The sequence below is a fragment of the Diadema antillarum genome, unplaced genomic scaffold (genome assembly GCF_040938485.1).
Source record: "Diadema antillarum isolate AM-2024a unplaced genomic scaffold, OU_Dant_1.0 scf00000035, whole genome shotgun sequence".
NCBI classification, from domain to species: domain Eukaryota; kingdom Metazoa; phylum Echinodermata; class Echinoidea; order Diadematoida; family Diadematidae; genus Diadema; species Diadema antillarum.
This window is the reverse complement of record NW_027270924.1, coordinates 688,108-703,002: the sequence shown is the minus strand read 5'-3', so window position 1 is coordinate 703,002 and position 14,895 is coordinate 688,108. Positions and strand designations below refer to the sequence as shown.

At 37.4% G+C, this 14,895-nt stretch overlaps 1 protein-coding gene across 1 annotated transcript; it reads right to left on the bottom strand.

The window, feature by feature from the left end:
- Positions 1-4,255: 4,255 nt before the first annotated feature.
- Positions 4,256-13,173, bottom strand: LOC139743749 (negative elongation factor E-like). Its single transcript, XM_071654207.1, has 8 exons — positions 13,006-13,173; positions 12,490-12,571; positions 10,363-10,421; positions 9,107-9,312; positions 7,597-7,640; positions 6,666-6,804; positions 5,819-5,982; positions 4,256-5,097 (listed from the first exon to the last, which is right to left on the bottom strand). Exons 1-8 carry the CDS (start codon positions 13,075-13,077, stop codon positions 5,027-5,029), a joined length of 837 nt encoding a protein of 278 aa, XP_071510308.1. The 5' UTR covers positions 13,078-13,173; the 3' UTR covers positions 4,256-5,026.
- Between the last annotated feature and the right edge of the window lie 1,722 nt (positions 13,174-14,895).

The window sequence follows — 14,895 nt, the reverse complement described above, 5'->3', positions numbered from 1 at the left end:
ATCAATATTTTGCCACGTTCACTGATTTTTTAAATAAAACCAGTATATCCTCCCTCTCTCTTCATATATATATGTATATATAAATATACACAGACACAGACACACAGACACACAGGCACACACACACACACACACACACACACATATATACACACACACACACACATATGATTGCACTGACATTGTGACCCTATAATCTACTGCCACACATTGATGTTTTATGCATGAAGACTTTGTACGAGACAAGTACAGTGTATCTACAACATATCCTGTTGTTCGCTCTCTTCCTACCACTTTGCACAATCTTTATTCTTTCCTTGGGAATATGTCAACGTCAATGATAAACTGCCCGCCATTTACTTTACGTAATTCAATATTAAGGACCGATTATTATAATTTCTGGAAACTCTAAATCACTGATAGTTGTATATGACCAACAAGAAAGAAAACAGGAGAGATTTAAAAGAACAAACAAACAAAAACCTTCCATGCTTGGTTACGCAGTTTCTGAAAAATGTATTGTTTTGTTGCTTTGAATTGTGAATTAGTATTTGAATGTTCCTTCAGATTGGTAGGATGCTCCTGTAATTAATTCTTGGGGCAAGCTGTGATGTATGTATTTGTACTCACGAGATGGTTGTGGATTCTCAGTTTAAGGTGAGAACACGCATATGTGCTGTATCGGGTGAGAACGAATTCAGACGAGTATGTTCTGAATGTGTGACACAGGTTTTTCAAATCAGTCGGTTGGCTAGAGGCCCATACTGACCAAGAGATGCCAATGCTTGGAATAAAAGATATTTACCATGCTAAATATTTGCTTTGTCTTTTCTTTTTGGTCATAGGTGAAAAGCGAGGAGAGTCAGAGATTTGAAAAGGTTATGTGAAGAGGTCAAAGGTCGAAAAGTAAACAAAGATACCAGCTCTTTAGTAAAGAGCTAAGTATACTTGCAAGATGCCAGTGAGAGAGAAGATACAGTATATCTAGGTTGTTTGTTTGTTGTTGTTTTTTTGGAGGGGGGTTCTTGATAACATAAAATGAAGCATCATATACATGTATAAAGAAATTATGCAAGCGAACAGCTGAAAACAGAAAAGAAAAATAGACTGGACCTGTGTGTATGTTTATTTGTGCTGGTCATGAACATTGCATACACAGTGAACTAGTCTCTCAAACTTGTATCTGTGTTGGCATATTTTAGTGAACATGGTCTTCAGCATTTTTTTTTTTTTTTTATGACCTCTACCACTTTGATAGTTTGCTTGATCAATGGTATATATAGATTAACTTAATCAACCAATAGAAATATACAGTACAGTCTGTAGTACATTTTCAAGAAAAGTTAGGTGTATTTTATCAATATTACATACTGTATACAGTGCACTCCCGTTAAAACGAATTGCTCGGGACCGGCAGTTTTCTTTTTTTTTCGGTTTCGGTTTCGGGGTTTTTTTTCGGTTATAACGAAATTTCGTTATAACCGAACAAATACAATATATAACGAAAACAAGGAAGCCAAGCATATATGATATTCTGTTTGTTGTATACTCGTCATACACTGAAAAGCTATGTGAACAATAAAACAAATAGTTATTCAATTTCAGATTATTGTATTACAATAACGCAAGTTCCCCTCGGAAACTGTGCGTGACACACCAAGCGAACGCACAGTGATGTGACGCGTTCGCCCATGCAGAGACGCTATAAATGCTTGTTCCACTACGTACACAGTGTATTTTCAAAAATGATCCTCAGTTCGTTGTAACGGAGCACATTTCTTTTGTTTTTCTTTGTCAGTGGCGCTCAAAAAAGACTTCGTTATAATGAAAACTTCGCTATAACCGTGTTCGTTATAAGCGAATTTTGTACCATAGACTTTAATGGCGATAATTTTGGGACCAGAAGTTTTACTTCGTTATAACGAAATTTCATTATAACCATGTTCGTTGTAACGGGAGTGCACTGTAAGTGAAATCTGTCACATTATGTCACTGTTTTCATGGTCAGTCTGCTGTTCATTTTTTCTGACTAGGCAATCCCATTGTTCGACTAAAACCCCAAGGTAAGTACCCTCTGTGGAAGTGGAGCCCAATACAGTATAAAGGGGAAGGAAATACGGAATATTCCATCGCAATGGTTGAAATGCCATTAGTAGATGTCAAAACTTCCCAGATATTGCATAATGAAACACAGGGGGGGGGGGGGGGGGGGGGAGTGGATGATGAAACAGAAGGGGTAAAATAAAACCTCCCAGGGCAGCTAGAAGCAAGAAAATGCTGCTCTTGCAAGTAGAGGAATATTAATCTCTCTATCTATCTATATACAGGGCTCGACACTAACGGTGGCCCAGGGCCACCAAAAACGCACGTCGGGCCCCAAAAAAAGTCTGATGTTTGCCTTTACTTTTGGAAATGTACAGCGGTAACAATCGGCTCTGCAAGATGCTAAAATAAATGTCAGATGTTTGCTTTTAAGTTTGGAAATGAATAACGGTAATATTTGACTCCATATGATACTAAAATAAATGTCGGATGTTTGCTTATACATGTATTCTTTTGGAAATGAATAACGGTACGATTCACCTCCGTACGGTGCTAAAATTAATGTCAGATATTTGATTTCACGTTCGGAAATGAACAAGGATAACATTCAGCTCCGGAAGATGCCGAATAAATGTCGAATGTTTGCTTTGACATTCGGAAATCAGAAATGAATAACGGTAACTTTCGGCTCTTTACAATGTTAAAACAAATGTCGGATGTTTACAAATGTCTGCAAATGCTCCCACTTTCTCATTTCAAACCTAAGTTTTGACCACCTAAATAGGCATCAACTTTTATAATAATCTATAAGCCCATTTGCAAAATCTTAGAACTCAGAATAACGGTAAGATGATTGAATTTTCTATTCATTTATTTTAGACAAGGGTACCTGTATCACTTCAGTAATATTTAATATTTATTTTTCTCTAATATTTATTTTTCTCTTTAGTAGGACCAATTTAGTTTTTCTTATGTTTTTCTTGATTTTTTTTTCGGGCCACCAAAAAAATAAAAATCAATGATTTTGGTGGCCCGATCGGGCCACCAAAAATAAAAGTTAGTGTGGAGCCCTGCTATATATATATATATATATATATATATATATATATATATATATATATATTCATATATGTGATATATTTATATATATATATATATGTGTGTGTGTGTGTGTGTGTATATATGACTGTGTGATGCCGAAAGAATCAAATTGTTGTTTTGTGCACTGCAAGTATACACACAATCTGGATGACAGACTGCAAATAAATGAAATATTAATGGTAAACAAAGGTAGCAACTTGGTAATTCATTTGTTTATACATAGGTTACATTTTATTCACAAAATTTAGAAATCAAATTACAAGAAAACATAATGATAATCAACACTGAATTTGCAGTAAGACTTAAGAACAGGCTTAATGTTGCCAACATAATCATGGTGAACTGCCACAAACAATTTTGCTAATTTTCCTTTTGCCATAATCTTTCAAAGAATACAATGCACCACAGATATAGAGAAAAAAAATTAAATTTAAATTAAAAAATGTGAAGTCACTCGACACTGATTATCTATTTGAAAAAAAACCCCAGAAACAACAAAGGTTTAAAATCATTCCTCAGAAAATAAAGGAGTCACTTCATAATTTGTATGTTTTCAACATACCCATGTGTGCATTCACAGCTACTGGAATAAATATTTGTACATGTCTTCGGCACATGCGGTCAACCTCGCTGAAGTTGACCTCGCATAGATAGAATAATTGCCTAAGTTGGTTAGGCACTGGGGTTTCAGCGGTGATAGATTCTACTTTAAAATTGCTTTGAGTAAGACACAGACATCTTAGGTTTCTTGTAGGATGTGATAGGGTGTAATAACTCCTTCTAAATCCAGTCTCATTGATGCACCTCTCTGGAAAAATGTATGATTTCAGTTGAATCATAAAACACAGCTGATCTAGCTCAAAAAAGAGAGGAAAATGAGTACGCAGAGGAATAACTGCCACTTCCCATTGCCAACCAAGAAAAGCAGCTGACCAAACACATTGTACATAACTACAATATCAACCCGTTGAGGGACAGGTTGAGTTTGCTACGACAAGCATTTCCCATAGACACCTGCCTGGTCATACTCGGGACTTGTCCTTAATGGATTAATGGTGGCTCAAATTTCAATGGTACAAGTAATTTGTGAATGATGGTTCGCAGGCCACACTTTAAACCAAGGGTTCTCCTTCTTGCAACCGATTCAACAAAGAGTGAAGATCTTTTCGTAGATGGCTTCGTGTCCACAATGTTGTACAGATGGCGTACATCACTTCTTGTTTGACACGTGGTGTTGAGTCCACAGCGGTTTGCATAAGTCTGGCATTCCATGTTAGTATCAAAACAGGTGAATCCTGTTCCAAAATGGCTTTACACACAGTGGGCCCTCAAAGTTGGCTCGCCGATGCAATGGTTCCAATGCTGGTAGATTTTCATGGCTGCTTTTCATTCCAGTTGTGATTTAAAGATGGCTTTCATGGTGTACATGGTTGCCATTAAGAGTGAGCCATTCACACTGATAGTGAAGAATTATGTCACCCAAAAAGTCAAAGACTGGAGTGTCATTTTGACGTTAAATTCACGGTGACAGTTTGCATTGAGAATGTTCAACACAAAAACATAATAAACTTTGTAACAATACTTCCTCTTGGGTGCTTGGATCCGCCATTTGCATGCAATAAACGGCCCAGCCAATTATGCTCTTATGTCACAGTGGCGGCAAGAACTTGTCTTTTTTTCTTAAACTCCACAATTTTTCACTGCAGTGTAAATGGAAAGGCTAAACATCCGTATATCTCTATAGTTTACAGTGAGATTGTGCCTGAAGCCTGCTTAAGCAATTTTTTTTTTTGTCACAAATCTGAAGTGACTTTCTGGCATGATGAGTTGAATTTTCAGCTTCATAACACCAGCTTGCCTTTACAGCCAGTCCAATATGCATCTATTCAAATGTGTTGTCGTATACTACAACTTCCCTCTGGTCCTTGTGTCTCGTCTTGGTTATGCCACCAGCTGGAAGGGGGAAAAATTACAAAACAACAGAATTTAATACAAAATTTACTGATTCATATGAGTGATTTCTTCACTTCAAACATGACAGGGATATTAAAAAAAATAAACACATCTGCTGACCATCAAATGATAAAATGAAAATCGAAAGTATGATGTGTTCTTAGCATAAGAGTCATTAAGACATACTGGAAAGGAAGGGTAACTAGGCTTATCCCTATATTCGGTAGATGATAGAGCGGGGGTGGGGGTGGAGGGACGACAATGAAGGGATTATTAGATTAGGCTGAAATTAAGCATGCTCTATAACCACATTTTGTCCATGCTTAACGCCAACTTTCAAAGCAGTAGCATTATCCTTTCAAACGTTTTTAGAGTTGAAAGTGAAGACCACGTAAAAGATGTTTACAGAAATTTCTAAAGAAATGAAAAGGGGCCTCTAAGACATATCTAGTGACACTATTCTACAAAGAAGTGTTCTAAAAACAACCTGCTAAAAACATGCTTTCCTATTCATTTTATTATCCTAAAACCTACAAATTATGTAGAAAAAGAATACATGTACACGTAGCTCTTTCAGAAAATATGAAAAACTAAAGATTGCCTGGGTTGACCCTTTCACCTTTTTTTGAGTCCTCCAATAAAATCAAGTCGGGCAACGTTTTGCCAGTTTGTGATGCATGGTCAAATTTGAATTATATGCCATTTGCCAGTGTGTTCTCACCCAGTTTTGTCCAGGGAGAGTTGGTGTTGTTCTGGACGGCCTCCAGGGAGGGCTGTCTCCGGGCAAGAGCTACCTTCAGCGTCATGCCCTTCACCATATTGCCGTTCATCGCTTCGATGGCGCTGTCCGCCGCATCCAGTGCGTCAAACGTGATAAAGGCGCAGCTGGAAAGAAAACGGAGGATCATGAATAGCAGCCATGAAGCAAATGCATTTACATTGGGTGGTTACATCACTGGCAACTAGCTTAGAAACATATGCTTGAAATATTGAACTACACAGATCTTTTGACAAAATTACATCAGAAATGGATAACGCAATAGTCAAATACTTACATACATTGTAGTTCGAAAAAAAAATTGCATTGCACTAATACTACTTCTTATGACCAGCGTTATTAGCCTACCCCCCCCCCAAAAAAAAATGTCTAATTGCACGAGTTTTTCTCACAAAACATGACATCATATGAATTCAAACATTCAGAGTGAAAGGAGGTTTACTTCTGATTTGATTCAAGGAAGATTTTTTTTCTTAACGGAGTACCAGTAAAATTCCAGTGTAAATGATCTAAAGTGTTGATACCTCACTGTGGTCAACAATAATCCATCTATAATGACCACCATAGGGCACATGGAAACATAGCTACATGCATTCTATCTTTTAGACTTGTATCAGATGGTCCCATCTTGAGAGACAGACTTCAATTTGTCGACATATCGCTAAAAACATCCAACTTTTGTGGCAGGCAGTGGGGAGGGGGGAATCTCATTACACGAAATCAGAGTGAAACAATTTCATAAATATGATTTAAACTTTTAGAACATTTTTCGTAGCAGTTAGTCTTGTACTTTCTGTCCGGTTCCAGGGAGATGTTTGCGATGGAGCCAAACTTTGAGAACGTTTCCTTGCACAGTTCTTGGTTGATCTTTGGACAGTAGACATATATTGTGTTTCCTCGCCGCCTTCCGCTGAATGACGTCTCTTGATCTGTGAGGAAAGTGAACACGATTGAATACTCATGAATAATGCAGCAGTTGGCATCTATTCCATAAACTTTTACCACATTCTGTATCCTTATTGCCATTATTCATTAATCCAATAACTGACATCATATTATATACATTGCAATAGAAAAATAACAGAACAGCCATGCAAACATAGAATATAGGAATTAAATGTGTAAGAAAAACAAAGAGTTCAGTTCCTCAAGGATTGATAGACTGAAAATTCTTCACATTGCTACAGATAAAGACACAGAATATGAGTATTTGCCAAGTTAGGATGTCCCTCACAGGATTGCAGATGCAAGAAGCATATCAGGGCAATAACCACTCCCCCCCCCCCCCCCCCCCAGTAGTGATAAGGTTAGAGTAAAAATTAGGGTTAGAATTTGGCTTAAGGTCAGGATTAGGTTCAGGATTAGGATTAGGGTTACGGTCAAAGTGTCCGAGTTAATTACCCAGGGGGTAATTGCCCTACACCCTCAAGAAGATAACAATGGTGAAAAGTTCCTGCTGATCATCTAATTTTGCTTCATTTAAAATGTCCATATCATTCTTTGGTATACATCAACAGATACACAGAATAATATGTACAACCGCACATCCCGGTTTGATCATAATGACAAGTTCTTGGGTTACATGATAACTGCAACATAGACTGTAAACTGAATTTTTTTTTTACAAAGGATGGACCTTGGTCTTGAGGAGTTACCTACAATAAAAATCTTATTATCTTTTACTCACTACAAGTGTGTCACATATCTATTAGATAACTCACTGGATTCTCGCTTTTCATCTTCCAACGTCCCTTTGCTGACAAATCTGTGTGAGAATAACCGGAAAAATAGCAAATGTGTCTGTATTATCCAATAGAATAATACATCTGTGAATAAAATTTCAGAGCACCCAATCTTTTAGATAAACAGCTGTGGTTTGTGAAAATATATGGGAGTCTTATGACAAAAAAAGGGCTTATCTAAACTTGATAATAACAGATTGTGTGGTATTAAATGGGTATTATCATCCCATATTCAGGGTTAACAGCAAAACTTTGATCTTAATTTTCAGAAAACTGTAAAATGCCATGGCAGTGAAACAAAATATCAAGTGGTTTATAGGAGTGATTTCCTTCATTTTCAACGCCAAACCAGAGGGTGGTTCAGGCAAAATCTGGGTAACTGTCATTCTACCATCTAATGGCATCTTTCAATAAAAGCTGCTTGCAATTGTGAGTGCTTGCAGGTGACGGCTTCTAAATGTGAGCATGTGATATCAAAGTAAATTCTTAGTTGGGAAAGCAGGAAGGAAATTCACTATCAAAGGCATAGACAACTACAACATGAATGTCTACTCCAGCAGGATCTCATCTGATTGATTTGAAATATTTAACACAGTGTGCTGTACAGCCCCTCCCCCCCCCCCAAAAAAAAAAAAAACACCCAACAACAACAACAACAACAACAAACAAACACACAAATAAACTAACTAACTTACTATTCAAACTAACTAACAAAAGATCAGACTGCTTTAATAACAAGAAGCAGTCACACTTGGGTGTGACTGCATAAAATCATCAAATCACCATATCCTTTCAAACAGTAAGCACTTAAGCATCAAAGGTGAATCTGGAAATCTTAATCACCTATTATATAACGCCTGAAGAGTTCCTTGTCATTTGATTGGTTGTTTGACATTGATCATTCGGTCCATTTCACTATGACGTCATCATCCGTGCAATTGTGGCTCCATTAACCGTGCAATTTTGGATCCATACGATCCATTGCACGCTCGCTGAGAGCCCGGCACACTACGCGTGTAAAACACTTGCGTTTGCAGTGTGTATGCTACAGCGCGATAGCGGAAAGCGCTCAGATTCTCTCTTGTTTCTAAATCAATAATACGTCAAATGACAAGGATCCATTTTAGGCGTTATATAGAACAAATAATAAATGTTTTTCATTTGTGAAATGGACAGAATATTTTATTTGGTCAAAGATGAAATGTTTGATCCATTCAACTTGGCTGCGCCTCGTTGAATGGATCATTTCATCTTTCACCCCATGAAATATTCTGTCCATTGCACTCACAAACATTCATTATTTGTATACTATTTTTCGCACACCAAATAACGACCAGCTGCTCCATCCTATGAAACTGCAGTAAACAAAAAATAATAATAATAATGAAAACTAAATTTAAAAAGTGGAAAACACACACACGTTCAAACTGAAGAAAAATTCATTGAGGTGATATTTCATGGTAATAGCAGGACTTTTCTATTTTTTTACCTGTCATATAGTCCCTTGTGTTTCTTCATATCTCCCCCTGATGAAGAGGAATGGTCATCTGACCCCCGAGGACTTGACCCCGAGGCATTGAAAGGTTGATATGCTGGAGCTCCACTGGACTTGTCTGGATCACGAAGCCTCTTTTCAAGATTGCGAGATCTCTTGAAGCCTTTTTCTTTATTTTCTTGCTTTGTCTGCTTTGCTTGCTGATTGAGAACAATAAAAATGCATAGTTCCTTGGTTTGTACATTGTGTATAATTTGTTTTTATTCCAATAAGATGAATAATTTTAATGAACAGAGATTTCTCATCATCAACAAGCTGAAAAGTACTACAAATGCATCCCAAAATCAATTCCTATGTGCAAACATTTGATACTACAGCTCACATGCATTTTGAAATTGCATTAATAGTCGGGGATAACCACATGATCCTGTTGATAAATGGTTCTGCATGAAGTCTTCTTTTTACTCAGGTATTCCAACTTCAAACTTGATTTGATTTGATCACACACTTCACATTTCTCGAGAATCAACTCTTTATGCGCCACAGTGTAAACCCCCTGTGTGCCACATTATTTTAAGACTGCATCATAGGCATGCTTTGGTTTTTCAGATCTATGTAACTTTTTATAGATTTTTGTTACCTGGACATGCAAAGAGCAAAGTTGTAGAGAAAATGCCAAGCTTTGATATGATGTAAACTTTATGACAAATCTATGTTCACTGTATATGCTGTTATTTTCGCGTACAGATATTTTCGCCAATGACGAGGTCATAGACATTTTTGCGAGATATTGTTTTCCCGAATCGACACCGACACTTACGTTAATGCTCTATTATAACAAAGTGCAAGGAGACATTTGAGCATGTTGTAAAATTCACGATCCAACTGAGATTCGCAAAATTCGCGAAAATTAAACCCTCGCAAAAAAAAATAACAGCTTACACAGTATCTTTCTTTGAAATTACCAGTAGCTGCTATAATCCTTCAGGCACACAAAACAGGGGCAGAAATTCAGAATTTACTCACAAATCCAATAGGAAACGCCATTTGATATTCAATCACCACTCAATGCAAGCTGCAAGTGAGAGGAAGAGAATCACAAGTGAGGCTTCCATTGTAATGCAGCATTTTGCAATTTACTGATAGGTTTTAAACGGGCAGGTTTGAGTGATTGAGCAAAATACGCAAACTTTGCACACCATTGACTGAGTCAGGTGTGCTAAAGTGGCATTTAAAGAGTAAACACATACCTGGGCAGCAAGGATCTTTTTAGCCAATTCCCTGGCATCCTCTTTGCTTGTTTCAGCAGCTGTTGAGAAAGGGACGGGAAAAGGGAAACAAAATTTTCAGATGACATTTCCAAGACACAAATAAACACACACACACAAGATAAAAATCATAATCATAACAAAAATAGGCATCTCTACTGCACCATCTACCCATAGTTAAATTATTCTGAGGCACATTATGAAATAGGAGGACAAGGAGAACTAATGCAATATGCTACAGACAATTACAAACTTGTGTCAGCTGTGTGGTGTATGCTTTTGTGAAAAGGACTGTTTTTCAGGTTAGCTTTGAAAGAATCCAATGTTTGCATGGAACAGATACGAACACAGAACTGATTCCACAAACATAGTGCAACATCTGAGAGGGCTCAGTCTGCAAAATGATAAATTCGTTCTTTGAGTTACAAAGTTTGTTCTTATCTGCAGAAATTAGAGTAACAAGACATAATTGTCGTAAATATCCTCCTAAATTGTCTCTCTTTCTTTGGATACCATACTATACTCTTTTACTCTTCATTTGAAACTAGCATTAAGAAACAACCATTTTACAGTCAACCTTCATGTGACACATGCAAACATTTTGATTTGCGAAAGCAATAGAATCTAGAGCCATGGAAGCAAAGCAACAGACCAGGAAAAATAAAAAATTTGAGAAGTAAGCTGCATTTCAGTTTACTTACAGGTCCCATTTCAATGATTATCAATTTTGTTTGTTCATTTTTCCATCTGAGAAGATGGCTGGAAAGCCCGTATTCAGCTATGCAAAGCTGGTCTTCCATGGGGTCCAGTTGAATGTGAGGCAGGTCCACTTCACCGGGTTAAACACCCTGCTCTTTGCGATGAATGAATGGAGCGGGATCTTTTACATGCATGAGTTGTGACTCTCTCACACAAGGGACCTCCATTTTATGTCCTATCCGAGGGACAGAGTGTTTTGCCTCTTGCCAGAGGGGACGGTATGATTACACAAAACATTGCTCAGTCCAGACTCAGGTTCAAACCCGGGTCCTTTGGATCGTGCGGCAGATGCGCTACCGACTGAGCCAACTCACCACCCAATTGATGAGAGTGCTAGATTATTTAGACATCGGTCAATTTTCACTTAGTTGTAACAATTCAAGACCAGTTATTTATAAACATGTTCTCATTCAGAATGTAGGACAGCATTAGCTAAATTTGTATAAGTCACAGACATGACCATATGCAGGAATATTTTTCTAAGGGAACAAGAATAATTATGTTCAAATGTTGTTGTTGTTGTTGGGTTGTTGTTGTTGTTGTTGTTGTTGTTGTTGGGTTGTTGTTGTTGTTGTTGTTGTTGTTGTTGTTGTTGTTGTTGTTGTTGTTGTTGTTGTTGTTGTTGTTTGGGGGGGGGGGGGAACACTCCAGTGAGTGAGTGAAGCAACTGAGCAGGGAGAAGGTGTGTGAGGGGGTATCACCCTCCTATATGAGGGAGATTATGCATTCTTAAAACTAAAACTCAACGATCTATATTTAAATGCACACTTTTGGGGGAAATGTTTGGAAAAATTTTCAACAAAAAGTAAGAAAAATTAATATTCCAGGGTATTGCAAATGGCAAAGTTGTAATATCTGTCACCTCTTTTTCCACATGTGCATCTTCACTGTATATATTATGAAGTCTATGGAGATGGACCAAGGCCAAGACAAGGGGGAAAGGTGTGGAGCTTTTGTACTTTAAGAATTGATACAATGATCTGGTATGTACTAGTTTCTATTTGGGGAACTACAAGAAAATTTTCAGTCATAAAGTAAGAAAAAATGAATATTCAGACAGTGTGACTGGCTGAATTTGTGGTATCTGTCACCTCTTTTTTGCCATGTGCATCTTCCCTGTGCTGTACTAATACAGTCCATTCCCTTCCCACACACCAGGACACAAGGGAGCTTTCACATCTTTAGAACTGAAATTTAATCAGCCTGCAAGCAAAAATGATTACAGCCTACACAAAATCTTTATAGATTTTTACTTTAGTGGCAACACTTACCTCATTCATTCATTCATTCATTTAACCATTCCTCTTAATAATACCTCTTCATTACCCCTTTCAATAAATTCATACTTACCTCTTTTAGTTGCTGTGGGTTGGGGAGTTGTTGGAGTTTGTGGGTTGGATTTACTTTGCCTCAGCTGCTGTATTGCCTTTTTCTGGAGTAAAAGTCAAATGAGCAATCTTAACACATCTCTTTTCTCATGAATGATTCATAACCACCTGATTGGCAGAAGATATTCAGTGTTGTAACAACTAAACTAAGATACTAGAACTCTAGACTATGGTCTAGATAAAATAGTTCTAGATAGAAAATTAAATGAAAGTATTTTAAAGATACAAAATTAAAATTAAAATGACTATTATCAAACTATAATCACAATCTGGCCCTACAGGAAATGTCAAAGTCAAAGGAGAAATTCCAGGCATTGATTTTTGAACTAGACAGACCATACTTTTAGATGTCATGCACAAATGCATAAATGTAACTGTTAGTAGACTAGACCTATCTATTATTATTTACCACGAACTACACGGTACTAGTCAGTACACTTTACAGCGATATAATAGTGTGGGACCACACAGTTTTTACCTTCTTTCGAAGCTTGGCAAATTTCTTCTGCAGCATCTCTTCTTCTTCAGTTAATTTATTAGAATAACCCATGGCGTCTCCTTGGTAATCATTAATTGCTATGAAGATCTGGACACTGTGTAAAGTCAAAATATGATTTAAACTTAAAATTGACGAATTAAGCGTGAATACTCTTGTACAGCGTCACCAGACGTACAATTGTACTCTACATTGTACATGACCACTCTGTGACGCGAACGACGCAGTCTTCCGGACTGGATATGAATATACAGAGCTCTGTCTCGCGCATGTGTAATAAGAACGCTATTTTTGGCCTAATTAGCGTCGTCTTGGCGTTCGCGTCGCATATCTAAAGCTCGAGTCCTGTAGTTTACATTCATCATTCATTTCATGGATTCTAGAACACTTTTTAGCATACATTTCAACTGGCAGTGTGATTTTTCCCAACGTTTTTGCCATTTTCGTTAAAATATAAAATATCAAAATAATTTAAGTTTCTTCACTTGATTTATTCAGAACATTAACTTGTTACATATTTAGCTTCTCCCTGCTATACACGTGTACAGTTCTGTGGTACAGCTGTCCCTGTGATCACACAGTGTAGGATCCAGTTTAAAATGAATATTTACTCAGTGGCAATGCAGATGAGCACATTACCAAGATTTTGTGAATCAAGTTAACTCCTTTTTTTTCCCCCTTTTTTTTTTTTTTTTTTGTTGCTTTCTTTAAAGCCTGTAATGTACTCAGAGAGTCTATAAAAATAATGACTGTTCCGGTATAGGCCCCCTATAGCTATCGCGTACATGTATAGATATATTTTGCTACAGTATCCAAGTCAAGTAAAGCAGAGCTACCAAGTCTCACACATTCTGCGTGAGACTCAAGCATTTTGGGGCCGTCTCACGATCTCACGCATGGCACCCATTTTTCTCACGCATTGGGCGAAGCCTACAACTTGGGCCTATAATAAGGAGCATAGCTCAAAGGATTAGAGTGATAGTTGCAACTGAAGGTATATTTTCCTTTTGTCTTTCAAAATAAGTAAAAGATATTCACCTAAGTATGCACCTGATCACACCATTAAGAGCTAAGAATTGAAAAAGCTCCCTACCGTGGGAGGCAAAAGGGGGAAAAACCCCTCCCGCACCCTCGCTCGCGCGCACATTTGCTCGTCGAGATGCCGAGTCATGAAAATCTCACTCATAAAAATCTTTTGACTCATCCCTGGTAAAGTGATATAGCAGTCAGTTCGGCTCAATAAACGGATATGTGACGATCTGTATATATAATTATAATTTTGTTATTTCTTGTGGTGAAAAGTAAAAAGATGTTGAGGTGCGTCCATTTTAGGGAGAACTTGACCCACCAGCGGGGGGCAGTATGCTTATATTTTGCATATGTATGCGGTTCCATTTAGTGAGTACCGGTACCGTATTTTTTTCTAACGTTGTTTGTTGAAGAAATGAGGAAGTATCCTGTTTAGACAGGATTTCCAATAGTTCAATAGAAAAATGATGGATTTTGGAGGAGCCACTTTGGAAAGGGAGACACTTTGATGCATTAATTTGTGATTTCTGGATATTTGAAAAGTCGTTTACTGTGTTCAGTGTCCTCTGATAGACCAAAGGGTCATTAGTCAGGTCGCTTAACGTCAAATTTTGAGATTACCGTTACACGGCGGATAAAAGCACCAAATTTGGAGAGATGACTCCTCAGGACCTACTTACTGATATTTGAGTAGGAGCTCTGCAAAATATTTCATGGTATAAATGCTGAATTTCATTTTGCAGAAAATTTTGCGGGCATAAAAATTTCGCAAAAGCAATTCGCAGAAATTTCATACTGCAAAAAAGACTGTCGGCTCCAAGTCACGAAAATTTCATGCCATGA